The following is a 17,485-nucleotide window of genomic DNA, read 5'->3' on the forward strand; positions in this document are numbered from 1 at the left end:
TGTATTGGAATGCTCGCGTGCGTCGACAACACAACCAGCCTTGTGACCTGCAGATGACCGAACACAGATGGAATGAGGGACAGGCGTGTGAGAAGCAGATTAAGATTCCTGATGTCCTGGAGGGTTTGACGACGACGCCTGTCTGGAGTTTGTGATGGAATTGTCCTGATTGACCTGATTCTTCTACTGTTTGTAGATAGCTGATACCCTTGTTGTTCTGCACTTGATGAAATGCCTTGTATTACTTGAGACTCGATGCGACTCTCTCTTACAGTCGGGTTGGGCCTGAGTCAGGACTGAGCCGTTCCATCGTCGCGTTCCCTCTGAATCGCTTACGGATGTCCATGTTTGATCACGTGCGCTCACACACACACACACATGTGTCTTAAACCTCGTCGAGAGCTGTGTGTAGCTAGCTAGCTCACCCGGCGTAATAACCAACCAACATACAGGTGCCGATGGAGACGAGCCTGCATGCATTCTTTGGTGCCCGCCCACACGTCCATCCAAGGGAGGATAAGTAGTGGTAGTGGGTGTGCGCGACTCGACATGCGCGGCTCTCTCTCTGTCTATCTCTCGATTGTATATCTCCCTTTCTTTAGGCCTCTACCTCTCTCTTCCCATGTCATCCTCCCTCCTCCAAAAAAAAATAACGGGGGACGAATCCATTCCCTATTCATTGAAAGGACACGAATCCTAATAGCCGAATTGGGCCTGCGTCGTCCATGGCACTGGTCCCTCCACCTGCACGCTCTCCGGGCCCGAGCGCCGCGGCACCACCGTCACCGTCCATCCCGTCGGCGTCCACACGGCTTTCTCCTGGTCCTGGGGTAGGTGCACTGGGGGAGCGATCACGCAACTCGTGACCCGCTGGCCGACAGCGCCAAATCTGTTCGCACATGCCGAGAGTCCCCTGGCCGCCACGTCGACCCATTTCCCCCGCGCCGCGTCGATTTGCCAGGCCACCCGTCGTTGACGGAGGGGTCCGTTGTCGACAACGTCGCGCGCCAACCTGACCCGCTCGCAGTGGGCGGCGAGAGCGTCCTGAGCCACCGTGACGAGGGCGGCGTCGTCCAAGTCCTCATCGTTCTCTTCGTTCTTCTTGGCGCCGCTCGCTTTGTCGTCCTTGGCATCCTCGTCGCTGCCGCACGGGTAGCTGTCCTCCACCAGCGCGGCGAGCAACTTGTTCTTGGGCTCGGAGAGGTGTTGCGGCACTTCGCCCCGACCCGGGTACATGATGGAGGTGAACGGGTCAGTGCGGAGCCGGGCCCCGCCGGCCTCTTCTTCGTGGTCGTCGCCGCCGCCGCTGATGATGGGGGCACGGCTGCTGGCGGTGCTGGAGCTTCGGCTTCGACTACACGGGGTCGATGGGGCGGGGTCGGCGCCTCGCTCCGGGAAGAGCGTGGTGGCCCACATGGCTGGCGTTCTGACTGGACGGGGATGCCGATGGGGAGCGCCGAGAGGATCTCGTCAATGTTCATGTCGGCCTCGTCCACGTGGCGGCCAGGGGGAAAAGCAACCCTGGGAATGTCTTGAGCCGGGGTTGGTGGCGGCAGGGCGATGGGCATCGTCATCATCGGCGACAGGGTGAGGTGGGGAGAGGTCGGGGAGTAGGTCATGGTGTAGCTCGACATCTTGGAGGCGGTGGTGGTGGTGGTTGTGGTGGATGCTTCGGGGATGTCGTAGTTGTGGTCTGGTTGTGAGGTGGTGGTTGATAGCACGGGTGCTGTTCGTAGTGCTGTAGCTTGGTGATGATCGTAGCGAGCGTGGTAGGAGTTATCAACGAAAGGAACTGGCGCGTGCAACGTCGGACTGCATGATCGTCTCAACCTGGCAGCACCACGACGACGGCGACGGCTTCTTGTATAGTGGCTGGAGGCGGACCTACGGGGAGGACCTGCGACCGCGGCCTCTCCTGGAGACGATGATGCTGATGACTCCCATCGTAACAGCTCGACCCGCGGAGGCGATGGGGAGTCCTGGCACGTATTTAGAGGAATCAAGGTTTGCTTCGTTCCGGAACCAACGTTCTGGTCGAGCCGTGTGTTTCTTTGTGGTAGAACCAGACGGTCGTGAGGACCTGTGCGTCGAGACAGTGGAACAAAGACTCGCGGTTCCAGACGCACGCTCGACGAAAACGTCGGCAACGGACTGCGAGCAGCAACATGTTCAAGGTCCCCGTCAACATTCTGCTCTTGGATCTTGTCTCCTGTAACCGTCAAGACAGACTGCTCGTCCGTCGTCGCCAGTACAGGAGAGTTTGCCGTGGGTGGTCCGTGCCCGGGCACAGCCAAAGTATGTTCACACGGTGAAGACCGAGAGCAAGTGTTCTCTTCTCCTGACATCTTCGTGTCGGAAATAGTCGCTATTGGCGAGGAGGTTAATGTCCTGAAGGGATTCTCGTTTCCAATACCATCCCCAGAATCATCATGGCAGTTCGTAGGCTGAGGGAAACAACCCAACACTGGTCGCCCTCCCAGACTTATCCGGCGTGGCTGACTGAATGGTCGCAGTAGTCCTGTCGAGTTCTCCCTTCGCCTATTGCCACGAGACACAAGGGTACCATTGGTACTGTCCTCGGGTGGAAACCAAGGCTGTTGGGCTTTCATTTTGCAGAGTCATCAGTCTCGGGGGGTCGAGGAGTTGAGTCCGGACGTTGGCCCATCAAGGAGGGCTATACATTCGAAACAGAGCTAGTTTGTACTCGAGATATATACTTCGGACTTCGTGGTTGGTGACCAACTTCACCTTGCGCGGACAAACAGAGTCCCGACTCCCACCTGTGACAGCTCACTGTCAAGTCGGGGTTGGTATAGTCATGCAGAGCAGGCATGCTAAACGGCGGCTTCGGGGATGTCGCGGTGGCCGTCCCTTGCCACGATCAAACGAACATCGGTCAGGTAACACTCGAATGTTTCAACATCGACTGGATTCGACTGTGATTGATTCCCTTTCATCGGTACCCGTAATCTCTGACATCGTCAGGGATGTCGTGAAGAACCACTCTCTCGAAGGAGGGAAGAGTCGTCGTCTGCGTTGGAGGCTTCTTCTGACCCAGATTCGGTGTCGATGACCGACATGTGCCGTGTCAAAACCACAGGATGGTCCGTCCCTCAGGTAATACCTCACCCACGCCCTCTTCCTAAGCTTCACTCACTCGCCAAGTCATATCATATCATATACCTTGCGGCATACCTGCCTCTTCACAAAGGAGAGAAGAATGAAATAAATCCACACATATATCAATCAACCTCGGGATTTCCTCCAACATTCGACCGGCGAAAAGTTTGGTGTTGGCAGTAAGTCTTGTCCATAGTCTCCTCATCTCCCTAATTCGCAAGTTCCAAGTTAGTAGTGACTGGGCCGGCGTATTTGGCTGTGCAGGAGCTCTACCCCGACGGGTAACTCCCAAACTCATAGTCTACGACCGCGAGCAGGATCATAGTGATTGGACTTGTGTAGGAGCTCTGATACAGCTCTAAGTGGGAGCATCGCATCGTTTGGCAGCCACCCGAATGGGAACAGAAACAAAAAAACCTCCCCACCAGGGGTTTTCTCACAAGTCTGAGTTTTTTGCCGGTTTGTCCATGCAACGGGCTCGCGGCGGGAAGGGGGAAGGGAGGTAAATGACCAGAGATCATGGGTTCGATATCAATGGCGTTCAATTACTCTTCTTCCTTGTTACACCCGTGTTGGGTAGGTGAGCTAGAGGTTTTGTCTTTTCTTATCTTTCACAGTGGTTGGTGCCGGCAGAATCTCTCTCGCTTTGTGACTGACTTCGAGGAAGAAGCGTTGGTGTAGACTCGGACTCAATCAAGATTTACCTTTATCACTGGACCGTTACTTACCGTCCTTGTATAGCCATCGATGAGCAAATCGCCGAATCTTCTCCTCAGAGTTGTTGAATATGTTCAATGGCGTCTGACTCGGCAAAGATGTATGTTCAGGTCATGTTATGGACGACAATGAAACCCCATCAGCCATATACTCACTCATACATACAGGAATGGTTGCCAGCATGTTGATCCAGCCCATAAACAGGTTCAAGGAGCTGAGATGACGAAAGTGTTCATATAGCCAAATATCAAAACAAGTCAGACAGGAACAGTGGAAGCTTGAAGTCATTGTACAAAACACCCTCCTATGATGTAATCTCCAGCCGGCCAGATGTCGGTTTCAATCTCCGCCACGCATGACATGGAAAGCGAGGAACATATGTACATACATACGCCGTAATACAAACGCGTAGTCTTCCTCAGCTTCCTCAAGCTGACACCCGCATGAACATCGGAGAATAAACAAAGAGTATTCCGTGGCTGCCATCAAATGGATGTGTGTTTTTATGGCCCTCTCTCTATATACAACAAGCGATGAAGGCTGTGTACATATGATCGCTCAGCCCCTCGCCAACCATGTTCATGTGCATGAATATCTGCCTCACTACATATGAATTAAGTGACCTCTGAAGACTCACCCTCCACAACTCCTATTCTCCAGATACATAAGCAAAAGCAAAAGGAATAAAATCTACAATCAGAAATGCAGAAAGCTCGACCTCCCCCTCCTCCCCCCAAGCCCAAGTCCCTCTCATCCAACGTCGTTCCGCCGGCGACCGTGTCCAAGGTCAATCATCCCCACCGCCGCAAGCGTGGCCTTGGATGGCCCTGGGACCAGCCCAGCACGCACTTCGCGCTGTACCAGCCGCACGCCACGTCCGGCAAGATCTCGTGGATCTTCAACTGGGAGTGCTGGATCCCGGACGGCGTGCCTCCGGGGGTGGAATGGGTTCCCTGCGTGCGCACCGCCGCCAACGCCCGCGACCAGCTCGACCCGTTCTTGACCGACATCATCCAGAACCGGGGCATCCAGGTCTCGGCGCTGCTGGGCTTCAACGAGCCAGAGATTCCCGACCAGGCCAACCTCCCCGCCCACGAGGCGGCCAAGCTTTGGACGGAGGTGGTCGTGCCGGCGAAGCGGAAATTCCGTCTTCGCCTGGGCAGTCCGGGGATGAGCAGCGACGTGTCGCGGAGCAAGCCGTGGCTGAACTCGTTCCTCTCCATCCTGGCCGGGGCCCATGAGATGGATTTCCTCGTGGTGCACTGGTACGGCCCGCACTTCGCGGACATGCGGGCCTTCTTGGAGGACATGCACGCCACGTACGGCCTGCCGCTGTGGGTCAACGAGTTTGCCTGCTCGACGATGGGCAACGGGGAGGCGGCCAGCGTCGACGAGGTGGAGGCGTTCATCAAGGAGGCGGTGCCGTGGCTGGACGCCTGCGACTGGGTCGAGAGGTATGCGTACTTTGGGAACAAGAACGTCGGCGTCTGGGTGGGACGAGCGAACAATTTCACCGAAGAAGATGAAGATGAAGAAGCAGGAGACGGAGCCAAGGAGACAGATGGACGACCACGACCACGGTTGACGAGAGTGTCGAGACTCTATTGCGAGCTTTGAAGATGGAATCGGGAGATGGTCGATTTGTACTTGGGGCCATTGAGAAAGGGGTGGAGGAAATGGCAGCAGACAGACCATGTGCGTATATGCATTGCGTTGTGTTGTAAAAAAGGTCTAGTCTATCGCTTCCAAAAAAGATAAAGAAGCCAATGTCCTGTTGCCCGGCGCAGCAGACGTCTACTGCTGTTTTGTTCTCTTGTATTATGCGCCCTCCAAAAGGTCACTCAAGGCATCCACGTAATACGCCGGACGGACGTCTCCCTCTAGAAAGTCCTGCTTGGTCGAGACACCCGTCAACACCCCCAGCGTGCCGCCCAGGTGTCCCTCGATGCCGAACTTGATGTCCGTGTCGGCGCGGTCGCCCACCATGCACACCTTGCTCCGGTCAAACTGGAACTTACCCTCGATGGCGTCCATCATGGCCTGGTTGGGCTTGCCGAACGCCATGGGCTCCTGTCCGCCCAGCATCTTTATCAGCGGGGCCGAGATGGACCCAGCGCCGGGGAAGAACGAGCCTGCGGACGGCAGGGTCGAGTCCATGTTCGTGGCCAGGAAGATGGCCCCCCGCCGGATGTACTGGAACGCATAGCACATCTTGAGGTAGTTGAAGTGGAAGTCCAGGCCCACCAGCACCACGCCCACCTCGGGATCGAGCGCCTTGGGGTCCCCTGCCGCCATGAGCTTGTAGTCCTCAGGCGTCACGTCTCGTCGGTAGGCCGGGTCTGTGCCGCCCAGGTACGGGATGCCCTCGGACTGGAGTTCGGTCTCGATGCCGGCCTCGCCCACCACGAAGACCTTCCTCTTTTCCTTCAGCTGGGGGTACGACTGGGGCAGGATCCGGGCAATGTAGATGGCGGCCGAGTACGACGAGCCAAACACCTCCTCGGCACTCGCGGGGATGCCCATGCCCTCGAGCTTTTTCTGGTAGTCTTGCCGCGACTTGGTGGAGTTGTTGGTCACGAAGACGACCTGCTTGCCCTTCTTGCGCAGCAGCTCCAGGCTCGACACGGCGCCGGGGAACAGGTGGTCTCCGGACCAGAGGACGCCGTCGCAGTCGATGAGGAAGACCTAGAGCGGACACATGCGCGTTAACAGGGGACATGCAGTGCACATGGCTGATTGCGATCCGCGGGCACGGACATCGAACCTGTCTATGAATTGACGGATTGCATCCTTGTTGCCTGCGATGTATGCAGGCGTGGTCATGTCTACGCCCCGCTGGTGGTCGCAGGAAGAGATCGAGCGAAGCAGGAAATCGGTTGGGCAAACAAAGCTTGACGACCAAACTACAGTAGATCGCAGTCTGTGGGCAATAGGTGAATGTCTACGCAGCTTATATCATTGAGAAAATATTGGGATTGGAGATGGAGGCAGTAAGTTTAACCCCGCACCTTTCTTTTCCTCACACCCTCTTCCTTTTGCCTAATGGTACCGAGTATATGATGCTGAGAACCGGGAAGATGTCATGGACGAGTTGGTTGGCTTGATCCTGTGTGTAACTTTTAGCTTGGGGAGACGGCTCACCGACAGGCTGCTTGGACTCGAGAGGCTGTCTCGCATGGAGCATCCAGTTGCTTGTCGTATCCCAGGTTCTCACTATTACTGGTCCTACTCTCTTTGGCACAGTTGCTGACTGTTCGTTCTGCACCGGCCAATGCCGTGTCACACAACAAGCTGCTCAGTCGACCAGGATGGTCTTCTCCAAAGCAGAATAATGCTGGAAAAAGCTGCTGAAAAGCCTGATCGCATGATGGACATCATCTGCACCGCCAGTCTCACGACAGCTGTGCATCGAAAGCTGCGGATTCCCAAGATCGAGTGTGCGAGCACCCAGGTGAGCCGACAGCATCGGGCCAATAGTGCTTCCACAGCTGGAGTCGTTGCGGACGACAAACAGCTGAAGCGGCACGCCCTCTGAGTCACTGTCGATGACTTTGGGCGCTTTCCGCGCAACCTCCTGAAGCAGCACAATACCAGGCGAGTTGGTGGCATATCTTGCGTTGGCATTGATTTTGATCACGGGCCCTTGATTCATCTCCGGTCGGTGGTCGGATTCATATTTGCCTCCATAGTTGGGATTGACCGAGTGAGCCATGTCTGCCGAGAGCAGGAACGAGCTTGATAGGGTTTGCTCGTAGGCAGTTGACAGCTCCGGATCGCTCGCGTGGTCATAAGACTCCTCTGAGTCGTCCCCCACAAATGATGAGGACGGCAGGACAGAGAGTCGGCGGATGATGGCGGGCAGCATCATGGAAAATGCTCCCTGGGCTGTCATACTGCCGATCTCCTCGTGGTCAAAACATGCAATGAGACGTATCGATGACTCGTCGTCGAGCGCAGATGCAGATTCTAACGAATTGATCAGGCCCATCGTCGCACAATAGGTCTGGTTCAGGTTATCCAGCCTCGCAGAAAAGATGAACTCGTCCGTAAGACCGCCCAGGCATGCCTTTTGTGTGTCGTAGAGCACAATCTCAAAATCGACAATCTCCTCAGCCGAGACGCCAGCATCGGCGGCAATCAGCTCAACGATATGAGGATGATGTCTTGTTGTCATGGCCTTCAAAGGAGTGAACGGCTTGTCTTGCTCCTCCTCTTCCGCGTCATTTTTACTCTTCTTCTCATCCTGACGTTTGAGCTCCGCCGCGACGAGACCCGCAATGGGAAAGAGCTGAGTTTCTTTATTAAAGGAGAACGTCTCCTGCCGATCGAGGTGGACAGCAAGGGTGGGAATGCGCAGGATGGGCTTCTTGATGTGAACCAATTTTTGAACGACATTGCCATCAGTCCCTCTGACCATGACTCTTCCGGCGACGCCCAAATCGCGATCGAACCAAGTATGCCACAGGCCACCTCCATATGTTTCGACACCCACCTGGAGAAAGCCGTCGCCCTGTCTCTTACTCACGGGCTTGATGCGCAGACATGGGGAATCGGTATGGGCGCCAACCATGGAAATGGGATTGCCGGGCTTCCACTTCTTGCCGATTGCAAATGCGACGATGGTCGATCCATTTCGAGTGAGGAAGTATTTACCTCCAGGGAGGCACGTCGAGGACCAAGAATCTTTCTCCTGTTCACATGATTAAGATGGGCAGAAGAACCACCTCTGGACTATACTGACCTTGATCTGCTTGAATCCCACCGAGATTAGTCGTTCCTTGACGGACTTCACAGCATGGAAGGGCGTGGGAGATGCATTGACAAAGTCAAGGAAGTCGGTGGCCGCGGTTTTGACATTGACGCCAGCCATGGCTGAGTAGAATCTGGCAGTTGATGGGGCCTTGAGAAGGATGACTCGCTGAAGCATGCGCACTGATACGAGGTGGTTTTTGGTGACAGCCTCAAGACCAACTACCTCCTGCGGATCATGATTCTGGGGAAGGCGTTTACGAGGATGAGATGGCCCAAGCTCCCAGTTTCACTGGTGGGTTGATAATCTGCACGCCTTGCAGGTGCCAATCGCACCGAGCTGAGCCAGGTCAAGGTTAGGGGGGAGTTTCTTATCCACCTGAAACACGACTCTGGTCGAATCAATCTTGTGCCCGCAAGGGATTCTCAAACAGAGGGTGACTACAAGGGGAAGATCCGAAAGGGGGGAAACTCTGAGACCATGATACAATGGCAATAACAATAATGACGGCGCTCCCCTTGCCGCCCAAACACAAAGACACGCGAATGTTGACCGCGTGCAGGGTCACCGTTGTGGCCGTGTAAAGTGTTTTTGTTGATGGCATGTCTTGTCTTCCAGGAAACTAGTTCCGGTTGGAGAGGTTGCCCTTGATAATGCCTATGTAGGGACAATGGGAACTTCCTGGCATGTATCAATCAATCCAGTATACGAGGTATTCTGTGCCTTCTCTCGGTACCTACAGTCACGTGTGAACAGGGGAGTATATAGGAGCTCTGTCTGCATAATAACACAATAAAAGTACCTCGTACATGGGCATGAGCAACGGGCACCCCGGGGCGGTCCATGGCGAAAGCACCCCCTAGCCCTGGACGGAGTACCCTGGGAGCGTCCCCCATTAGTTGACCCAAAGCCCAGTAAAATCCCGATCTGGGCAACGCGCTTGGGGGGCAGCCGCTTGGCAGGATCCAGAAGCGGCGGACGCTGCGACTGGCCAGTCCCTGTCCCTGATTCCCTGGACGTCCGCATTCATCCTCATGTCAAGTCCAATTCACAGATTGCGCACTTGAACACCCCCATTACGACCCATTGCCATCTACAACATTCACCATCTGCAGGCCGCTGCCTTAAGATCTACTTCACGATGCTTGGTATTTAGTTGGACCACGAACCTCCCCCTCTTTCGCGATCCGCGCAGAGAGACAATCGGCTCCGGGGGCGACAAAACAGTAACGGGTCGCGACTGCGGAGGCCATCAACACTTTCACCACCGACATTAGTATCTTCTTAGAGCTCTATTGTCCTCTGTTCTACCTCACCTCACATGCCCGTCACCTTGGTGATTCACGGCAACAACAATAATCCGAGAATAACACAAACACACAAATCGCACCTCCCCACTGCCTTCTCACAACACACTCACCATGAAGGACAATTCTACAGCTTCCCTCGTGGTTGATACAACCGACCGTCCCACAACTCCGACACTACCAACCCCTCTTGGATCCAAGACTCCGCCGACAATATCTTCGAAGCGCTTCGGACACAACGACGAAGGCATGTCCGCCATCCAACGAGCCACCGAGGCCATGGAAGCCGACGCCCTGAACCGGAGGTTAAAAGAAATCGAGAATGCGGGAAGGCCGCGGGACAGAACGCCAGGTCGCAGTCCTAGCCGTAAGAGACAGCGGATATATGGGGATCGGTGAGTTGTCCAGAGACCCTGACGGTCGCCACAGTGAAACTGATGGTGCGCTTAGATTCATACCGAACCGCGATGGACAAGACCTCCAAGCAAGCTACAGCTTGTTGCATGACGATGCCTCGCCCGCGACGCCTTCAAGATCAAAGAAGAAGACCCCTCATGGCGAACTACACTTTCAGCGAACGGAAGAAGCGAACAGGACATATTCCAAGGTCCTGCGCAACGAGCTGATGGGCGATTCAGTCCCGCAAGACTACAGGTCTTTGTCCCCGGATGAATTGTTTGGCCGACGACAAACCCCGCCAGGCCAACCATCGATATCAGCCATGCCTCCTGCTTCCATCACCCCTACCACCCCTCACAAGAATATGTTCTCCTACAAGTCCCCTCAGAAGGTGATCGGCTCAGGCCATCCCACTCCCTCGTCTCGGGCGGGAAAACATCCAGGGATTATCAATCTCAACGCGAGATCCGATTTGTACTCCATATCACCCATCAACTACTCATCACAGTCCATCTTGCAGACGCCGCGGAAGCAACCTCGACCAATTGCCAAAGTCCCCTACAAAGTGCTGGACGCTCCTGAGTTAGCGGATGACTTTTACCTGAATTTGGTGGACTGGGGATCGGCGAACATCCTTGGTGTAGGGCTCGGATCATGTGTCTACATGTGGAACAGTGCTACTGGCAAAGTCACACAGTTATGCAAGTTGCCTGACAATGACCTGGTGACATCTGTGGCGTGGATCCAGCGAGGATCACACCTGGCGATTGGTACACACAAGGGATTCGTTCAGATCTACGATGCGGAAAAGTCAAGAAGACTGCGGACTATGACCGGCCACTCGGCGCGGGTGGGAGCGTTAGCATGGAACGACCACATCTTGACCTCGGGCTCGAGGGATCGACTGATATATCATCGTGATGTTCGCAGCCCAGATCAGTATCTGCGGAGGTTGGCAGGTCACAAGCAAGAAGTGTGTGGTCTACGATGGAACACGGAAGATGGTCAGCTCGCCTCAGGCGGCAACGACAACAAGTTGTGCGTTTGGGACAAGCTCTCCGAAACACCTTTGTACCGGTTCTCGAACCATGTCGCGGCCGTCAAGGCGATTGCTTGGAGCCCGCATCAACACCACCTGTTGGCTTCGGGTGGCGGAACAGCAGATCGCTCGATCAAATTCTGGAACACCGCAAACGGGTCTCTCATCAAGGAGGTTGACACAGGAAGTCAAGTGTGCAATCTCGCCTGGAGCAAGAACAGTGACGAAATCGTCAGTACCCATGGCTATAGCCAGAACCAGATCGTGGTGTGGAAGTATCCCAAGATGGAGCAGGTTGTCAGTCTGACCGGACATACCTTCCGTGTCCTTTACTTGAGCACGAGCCCAGACGGGACAACTGTGGTCACTGGGGCGGGAGACGAGACGCTTCGGTTCTGGAGGGTGTTTGGCAAGAAGGGGAACGAAGGGAGAAACAGTGACGGCATTGCTGGACGGTTGGGCGACTGGGGCGCGATTCGATGATCGAACCACACATGTGTCCGCTGTCCGACCTTTACGACTTTCATGCCCGACATTAATACACACGAACCGAAATCTTTCCCCACCGAGATGAACTCCTTGACGAAGTCGAATTGGAACGACTCAAATGCGCCACCGTCGTAACGAACCCAACGTTGTACAGCAGACAGCTTTATGCCCTTGAACTCTCGAGCTAATTTCCGTGGAGGGATTGGGCTTCGCTGATGATTATATTGATTTTTATTGGCGAGTATGAAGGCCATTTCAGATCCAGGACCAGGACCAGCACGCGACCGATCTTGCCCCGAGCTGCGGTATCATGAAACTTGACCACGATCTCACGGTGGAAGCTTTTGGTGCGGGAGATCTTGTGGCAGATGTCGGAGTCTGCGTTGGCTTCACGAACTAGCTTGAGCGAGTTGGAATTGCGTTGATATTTTTGCAAGCGCGGCGCTCATGGTGGATCCGCATCATAGGTCAAGCGATTTATATGGTTGGGAAAGCAGGCGTTCTCCAATCTTGAGATTACGCTCCTCAGGATGTCCTCCAGGATCGAGGCACAAATGGCTGATCTTTCCTGTAAGGAGGCCACTGCAGATAACAAGGACCGAGCTGAGAGAATCAAAACTGAGTTGAGTCAACGGAGCATCTCCCCAGGAGCCATTTCTTCGCCATAATAATGGACCCAGTGTCCTCCAACCCATGTGTAGCCAGGGGCCCGTCACTAGGTTCGTGTTGAGTTGTTCAAGTACAAGTACACACACATGTATATAAATACCTTCTCCGGGACACCACCCTGTGTGAATCAAAATATATCGGGGTCGGGTCCAAGATGTCAAGCAGAATAGATCCCGGATGACGAGGGGGCGGGCAGGCTTTCGTACACAGATAGATGAAAAAGGTACGTAGAGGTAGAGTAAATCTAGAGATGGATAGGTAGATGGATATACCTTAGGGTAAGATTGTGAGGAAATGAAGTAAACTGCTGCATTTTGAAGATATGGAAGGCCTGGATGGGTATGTAATATGAGTAAAGTATGTATGTTGTTATGTGTTATGTGGCCCTGATCAAAGTGTATTCCTTATTCAATTTTGTACTCGGTACTTATTATAAGCAAGCACCAGTTCGCGAACAAGCAAGCAAGCATGGGCCAGAAAGAGAAGGCTGAGCTCCCCTGGCAAAAGCAAATATGTATTCTCATATTATTTGAGGGAAGTCGCAATCTCGGCGCGAAGAAACCGAAGGGCATTTCTTTGCTTTTTCTCTCCTCTCCTCTCCTCTCGGAAAAGGCACAGTTTGGCTCACATCCCAGAGACTCCATTTTCAATTTCCCTTGCCTAACCTAGTAATCGACCGCTTGCTCATGTCTCCTCCGTGTTCTATCGGCGGCCGTACTCTGTCGCTACACTGTAGACCCCAAAAAAAAACCACAGTCGCCATGAATTTTCTTCTGAAAAAAAAAGGGGTTGATCCAATATGAAACTACATTAACATCGCCTATCTTGATTGAGGGCCACTTGCCCAGACGTCGCTGGATGAGACGTGCCAGTCATCACAACACCAATTTGCCTGGCTCGACTTGCAGGATTGTCTTGACTCTTTCCAGAAACGTGCGTGCCCGCCGCTCTTCGCCCACGGGCACCGTCAGGCTGAACACATTCAAGGCACCTTCTGCCGTGCTTAGGGTACGGCCTGGTATCGACGCCGAAGCCGTGGAGAAAGGGGCCGCTCTCTTGGGCGTGACTTTGCCGGATAGGATATCGATGATGTCAATCTTCTTTGCCGTAGAGGTGGAAACGCGAGGGGAGCGTGAGAGTGACGTGGACTGGGATGTCCTGGGCGGAAGAACGGGAAATGCGTCGATCTGTGGGAGATATGTCCCTCGAGACGTGGTGGGTATCGTGTCCAATCCGAGGACGGCGTTGAAGAGGTCATCTGCCGACGGCTTCGCATTCGTGGGTTGAGGCAAGTCATCGTTGGCGAGGTCAACGGCACGGGCGAGGAAAGTCGATAGAGGCACAGTCACGCCCAAGGTGTCTTTTATGCGTTTTTGCACCTTCAGTACTTCGGCGAGGGAGATGGTGATGCTGACACTGGTGACTTGCGGGATGATCTCTTCAGGTACTGCGGCGGCAGCTCCGGTAGGTTTCACGGCGGTCTTGGGGGTGGTAGGTAGGAGCTTGATGTTGCTCAGGTCGAGATGCGCCATATGCTCGATGCGCTTGGATTGTTTGGCGGAGTAATCTGAATCAATGGTTCCCAAATATGCGAGGACGTCCCCTTTCAGCAGTCTTCCATTCGGCCCAGTAGCGGGGATTTTGGCGACATCGTCGTCGGAGATGTGGTTCTCGTGGATGAGAGCTATCACCGAAGGATAGAGCGGATATTTGGGATTCTGGCCCGGCCCCGTTGGACTTGTTTTCGGCTTGTCCTTCGCCGGTCTCTGGTTTTGCGGTGTGCCCGGTGTCTCCTTTTCAGCTCCGGAGGTCTCGTACTTCGAATCGGCCCCGCCCTTCACATTATCTGCTTCCGACTGCACCGGCTTCGAGTCGTCCGGGGGGATTTCGAGGCTGGAGACGTCGTCCCCCGGATCACCAAGGACAGCTATCCTCGTGCCGACTTTGACTGCTTTGGAGCCGTCACCTTGCAGGATCTTGGCCATGACGCCGTCGTCCTGGGCTTCCACATCCATCGAAGCCTTGTCGGTCTCGATTTCCAGGAGGATATCCCCTGCGGCGAAGGAGTCGCCCTCTTTGACTTTCCAACTCGAGATGTTGCCTTCGGTCATTGTCGGGGACATAGCGGGCATGGTGAAGTTATGGGCTGCCAGGGACGAAGGGGCGTGGGAAAATGCTCTCCGAGCGTGGTGTTGGGAGTGTGAAAAGGAGGAGCATTGGGACGAGGTGACCTGGCGGGCCAGAAGCCGGACTGACTGTCGGCCAGCCATAGCGAGAGGGATATTGCGTCTCGTCCAAAGCGAAGGCAAAGGGAGAGATGAGCTCCAAGGGGGCTATGGGGGGGTTCAACCGAGAGGCGGCGGGCAGCGTTCGAAGGAGTTTTGATGGTACAGGTCGACCTGATTGAGGAAAACGGGCGAATTGTTGAGGAACGAGCTTCATCGGAGCTTGTTGCGGAGTGTCGACTTGGGCAATCAACCCTTGCCGCTTTTAGCGGATAGGTCTCTACGTCGGGGCTCAACCTCTTCTCAGCTACGATATACAACCTCATTCCACACCCACTATAGTCACTCGTGACAATGCAACGTAACAAGTCTCGACGGGCGGGAGAAAGGGATTCGAGAGACCCTGGCTCTTGCTACAGCCTCCGCTCTTCATGTCCCGGTGCCTTTACCGCATCCCATTCTTCCTAACCAGGCTTGTATACGAAGCCTTCTGTCAGCCTGGTATCGCGGGCAGAACAGACTTGAAAAACGTATCCATTCACGAGTCCCCAAACAGACCAAACCGGTAAACAAATGCATGCTTCCAACAAGCTGACTGCTCAAGACTTGTGGAGGAAACTTTGGCACTATACCCGTCCTTGACCTTCGTATTCACGGAATACGAAGTTTCGCACACTTCCTTGTATTTCCCCCGCGCTCTGAGGCGCACATGCTGCTTAAGTCATTCACAGATAGCCCGATCGAGAAAGAGTCTTCTGTAAGATGGTGATGCACCCGAGGTATCAGAGGATCAAGCCCAACCTCTGACCGACTGATAGCAATATTAGTCCACCACACGTCGTCCCATAGGGAAACTGCTTTGGAGTCAACACGTCGCTTTGCTCTGCGGCAACAGTGAACAAGCATTCTACGTAGGCTCGCTTCTGCCTGCTGAAGATAACCAACTTGTTCTGCCAGCCGCAGCATCTTGTCTATAAAGGTAAGCCTTGGACCTGCAAATTGATGTCGTTGCTCTTTCGAAGTTGCCTCGACCACCAAACTTATATACACTCTTCCTTACCAACGTTACCATCAGATTACATACGCCTCAATCATGAAGGGAGTAGTCTTTGCAAACGCCGGCGCCGAGCCCAAGATCGTCGACGACCTTGAGAAGCCGTCTCCAGGTCCAGATCAACTGCTGGTCAAGTCCATCTGGGTAGCTATCAACCCCGTGTAGGTCGCCCTAGCTCGCAAACTCCTTTCGTCGGCTGACCAGTTTGCTACAGTGACAGTTTCATGGCCACCTATGGTCTTCTCGTGGTCGACTGGCCTCTTGTGCTCGGCGTCGACGCAGCCGGGGTTGTGATCGAGGCGGGGAGTGAGGCAGCATCCAAATATGGATTCAAAGCAGGGGATCATGTTTTCGGGTGCACCAGACTTGGTATGTCGGGATATGCTGCTGGTCAAGAGTACTTCTTGATGGACGCACCCGTCACCATTCCCAAGCCAAAGAACATCTCCCTGCTCGAGGCTGTCACGCTGGGAGTGGGCACCGAAACAGCTTGTTTGGCCTTGTTCGGCGATCTCGGTGTCCCTCTCCCTGACCCGAAGAACCTACCTGCCCCCCGGGACGAATGGATCATCATCTTGGGAGGCGCCAGCAGTGTTGGCAAATGTGCAATCCAGCTGGCCAAGGCAAGTGGTTACAAAGTCGTTGCCTCTTGTTCAGCCAAGTCGGCAGCCGAGGTGAAGGGCTTGGGGGCTGTGACATTCGACTACAAGAAGCCCATTGAGGAACAGGTCAAGGAGGTCGTGGACATAACCTCCGGCGAAATTTCCCGGATCTTTGATGCCGTTGCGGCAGACGACCCAGTCACGGCCAAAGAATTGTTCAAGGCATCCAAAAGCGATGGCAGGTTCTTTGCGACCACAAATGATTGGAGTGGAATCGGTGACTTTGAAGGAGCGAAAACCCATGCCGTCAAACTTGGCGGCGTGGGTCGCCCCGACGCGGCAGCGGTGAACAAGAAGATTGAGGCATATGTTCCCGTCATCACTGCCTTGATCGAGGCGGGTAAGCTGGTCCCGGCCGAATATGAAGACATCGGCACCGGTTTTGAGGCCGCTATCAAGGCATATGAGCACCAGCGCTCCGGGGCCGGGGGGTCGCGAAAAGTCGTGGTCAAAATTCAAGATGAGTGAAGATGAGCCGTAGCCCCAAACAATCATGAAACTGTTACGTTTTGGTCGGATGGACCCGGGTGCTGTTTGAAAAGGACGCACTCGTGGTGCCATGCAATATCCAACTTCGCTGCGGAGGTGCTGAAGAGCACATTAGTTCTTGCCGTGCTGTGACTTGTAAGGAGGAGCGGTGACCGTGGGCTTGACCGAGTCGATCGGACCACTATCAGAGTGAGGCTGTTAGCCTTGGTTTGGGCACCAATACTGGTAATGTCGCCACCCAAGGACGTCGGGAGTAAAAGTACTATGCTGCGACCCTATCGTTGCTCTGCGACGACGACGATTTCATGCGACAACAGAGTAGAACAGTCTTGTCGCCCGTGTGGGTGTGAAGGGAGAGGAGCCAGCACACAATGCTTCGCACTAGCAGCGAACGAGTAACAGAATCCCCCCGTTTCTCGCCCACTAACCCACGCAGGGAACAACATTGCCAAAGCAATGCGTTGGGATGTTACTCTGTTCCTCCGCGGCTGCATTAAGAATTTCTTTCTTCCACATCTCCCTGAGGACTGGTTAGCTGCGTTTGCCATGCGTCGTTGTTCCTGGT

General features: G+C 54.5%; 7 protein-coding genes across 7 annotated transcripts; 3 read left to right on the forward strand and 4 right to left on the reverse strand.

Moving 5' to 3' along the window:
• Positions 1-696: 696 nt before the first annotated feature.
• AYL99_08913 (hypothetical protein) lies at positions 697-2,345 on the reverse strand (the record flags this gene model as incomplete). Its single annotated transcript, XM_018840421.1, has 2 exons — positions 697-1,354; positions 1,432-2,345. 2 exons carry the CDS (start codon positions 2,343-2,345, stop codon positions 697-699), a joined length of 1,572 nt encoding a protein of 523 aa, XP_018690168.1.
• Positions 2,346-4,539: 2,194 nt separating this feature from the next.
• On the forward strand, positions 4,540-5,454 carry AYL99_08914 (hypothetical protein; the record flags this gene model as incomplete). Its single annotated transcript, XM_018840422.1, has 1 exon — positions 4,540-5,454. One exon carries the CDS (start codon positions 4,540-4,542, stop codon positions 5,452-5,454), a length of 915 nt encoding a protein of 304 aa, XP_018690169.1.
• Positions 5,455-5,655: 201 nt separating this feature from the next.
• Positions 5,656-6,660, reverse strand: AYL99_08915 (hypothetical protein; the record flags this gene model as incomplete). The annotated part of the gene is made up of 2 exons (XM_018840423.1): positions 5,656-6,522; positions 6,595-6,660. The coding sequence occupies 2 exons, from the start codon at positions 6,658-6,660 to the stop codon at positions 5,656-5,658; spliced, it is 933 nt and encodes a 310-aa protein (XP_018690170.1).
• A 472-nt stretch (positions 6,661-7,132) lies between these two features.
• AYL99_08916 (aspartyl aminopeptidase) lies at positions 7,133-8,707 on the reverse strand (the record flags this gene model as incomplete). Its single annotated transcript, XM_018840424.1, has 2 exons — positions 7,133-8,527; positions 8,579-8,707. The coding sequence occupies 2 exons, from the start codon at positions 8,705-8,707 to the stop codon at positions 7,133-7,135; spliced, it is 1,524 nt and encodes a 507-aa protein (XP_018690171.1).
• Positions 8,708-10,008: 1,301 nt separating this feature from the next.
• AYL99_08917 (hypothetical protein) lies at positions 10,009-11,815 on the forward strand (the record flags this gene model as incomplete). The annotated part of the gene is made up of 2 exons (XM_018840425.1): positions 10,009-10,289; positions 10,345-11,815. 2 exons carry the CDS (start codon positions 10,009-10,011, stop codon positions 11,813-11,815), a joined length of 1,752 nt encoding a protein of 583 aa, XP_018690172.1.
• Positions 11,816-13,365: 1,550 nt separating this feature from the next.
• On the reverse strand, positions 13,366-14,622 carry AYL99_08918 (hypothetical protein; the record flags this gene model as incomplete). Its single annotated transcript, XM_018840426.1, has 1 exon — positions 13,366-14,622. One exon carries the CDS (start codon positions 14,620-14,622, stop codon positions 13,366-13,368), a length of 1,257 nt encoding a protein of 418 aa, XP_018690173.1.
• A 1,186-nt stretch (positions 14,623-15,808) lies between these two features.
• On the forward strand, positions 15,809-16,899 carry AYL99_08919 (hypothetical protein; the record flags this gene model as incomplete). The annotated part of the gene is made up of 2 exons (XM_018840427.1): positions 15,809-15,930; positions 15,984-16,899. The coding sequence occupies 2 exons, from the start codon at positions 15,809-15,811 to the stop codon at positions 16,897-16,899; spliced, it is 1,038 nt and encodes a 345-aa protein (XP_018690174.1).
• Positions 16,900-17,485: the final 586 nt, after the last annotated feature.

This window comes from Fonsecaea erecta (assembly GCF_001651985.1).
Source record: "Fonsecaea erecta strain CBS 125763 chromosome Unknown Scaff8, whole genome shotgun sequence".
Classification (NCBI taxonomy): Eukaryota; Fungi; Ascomycota; class Eurotiomycetes; order Chaetothyriales; family Herpotrichiellaceae; genus Fonsecaea; species Fonsecaea erecta.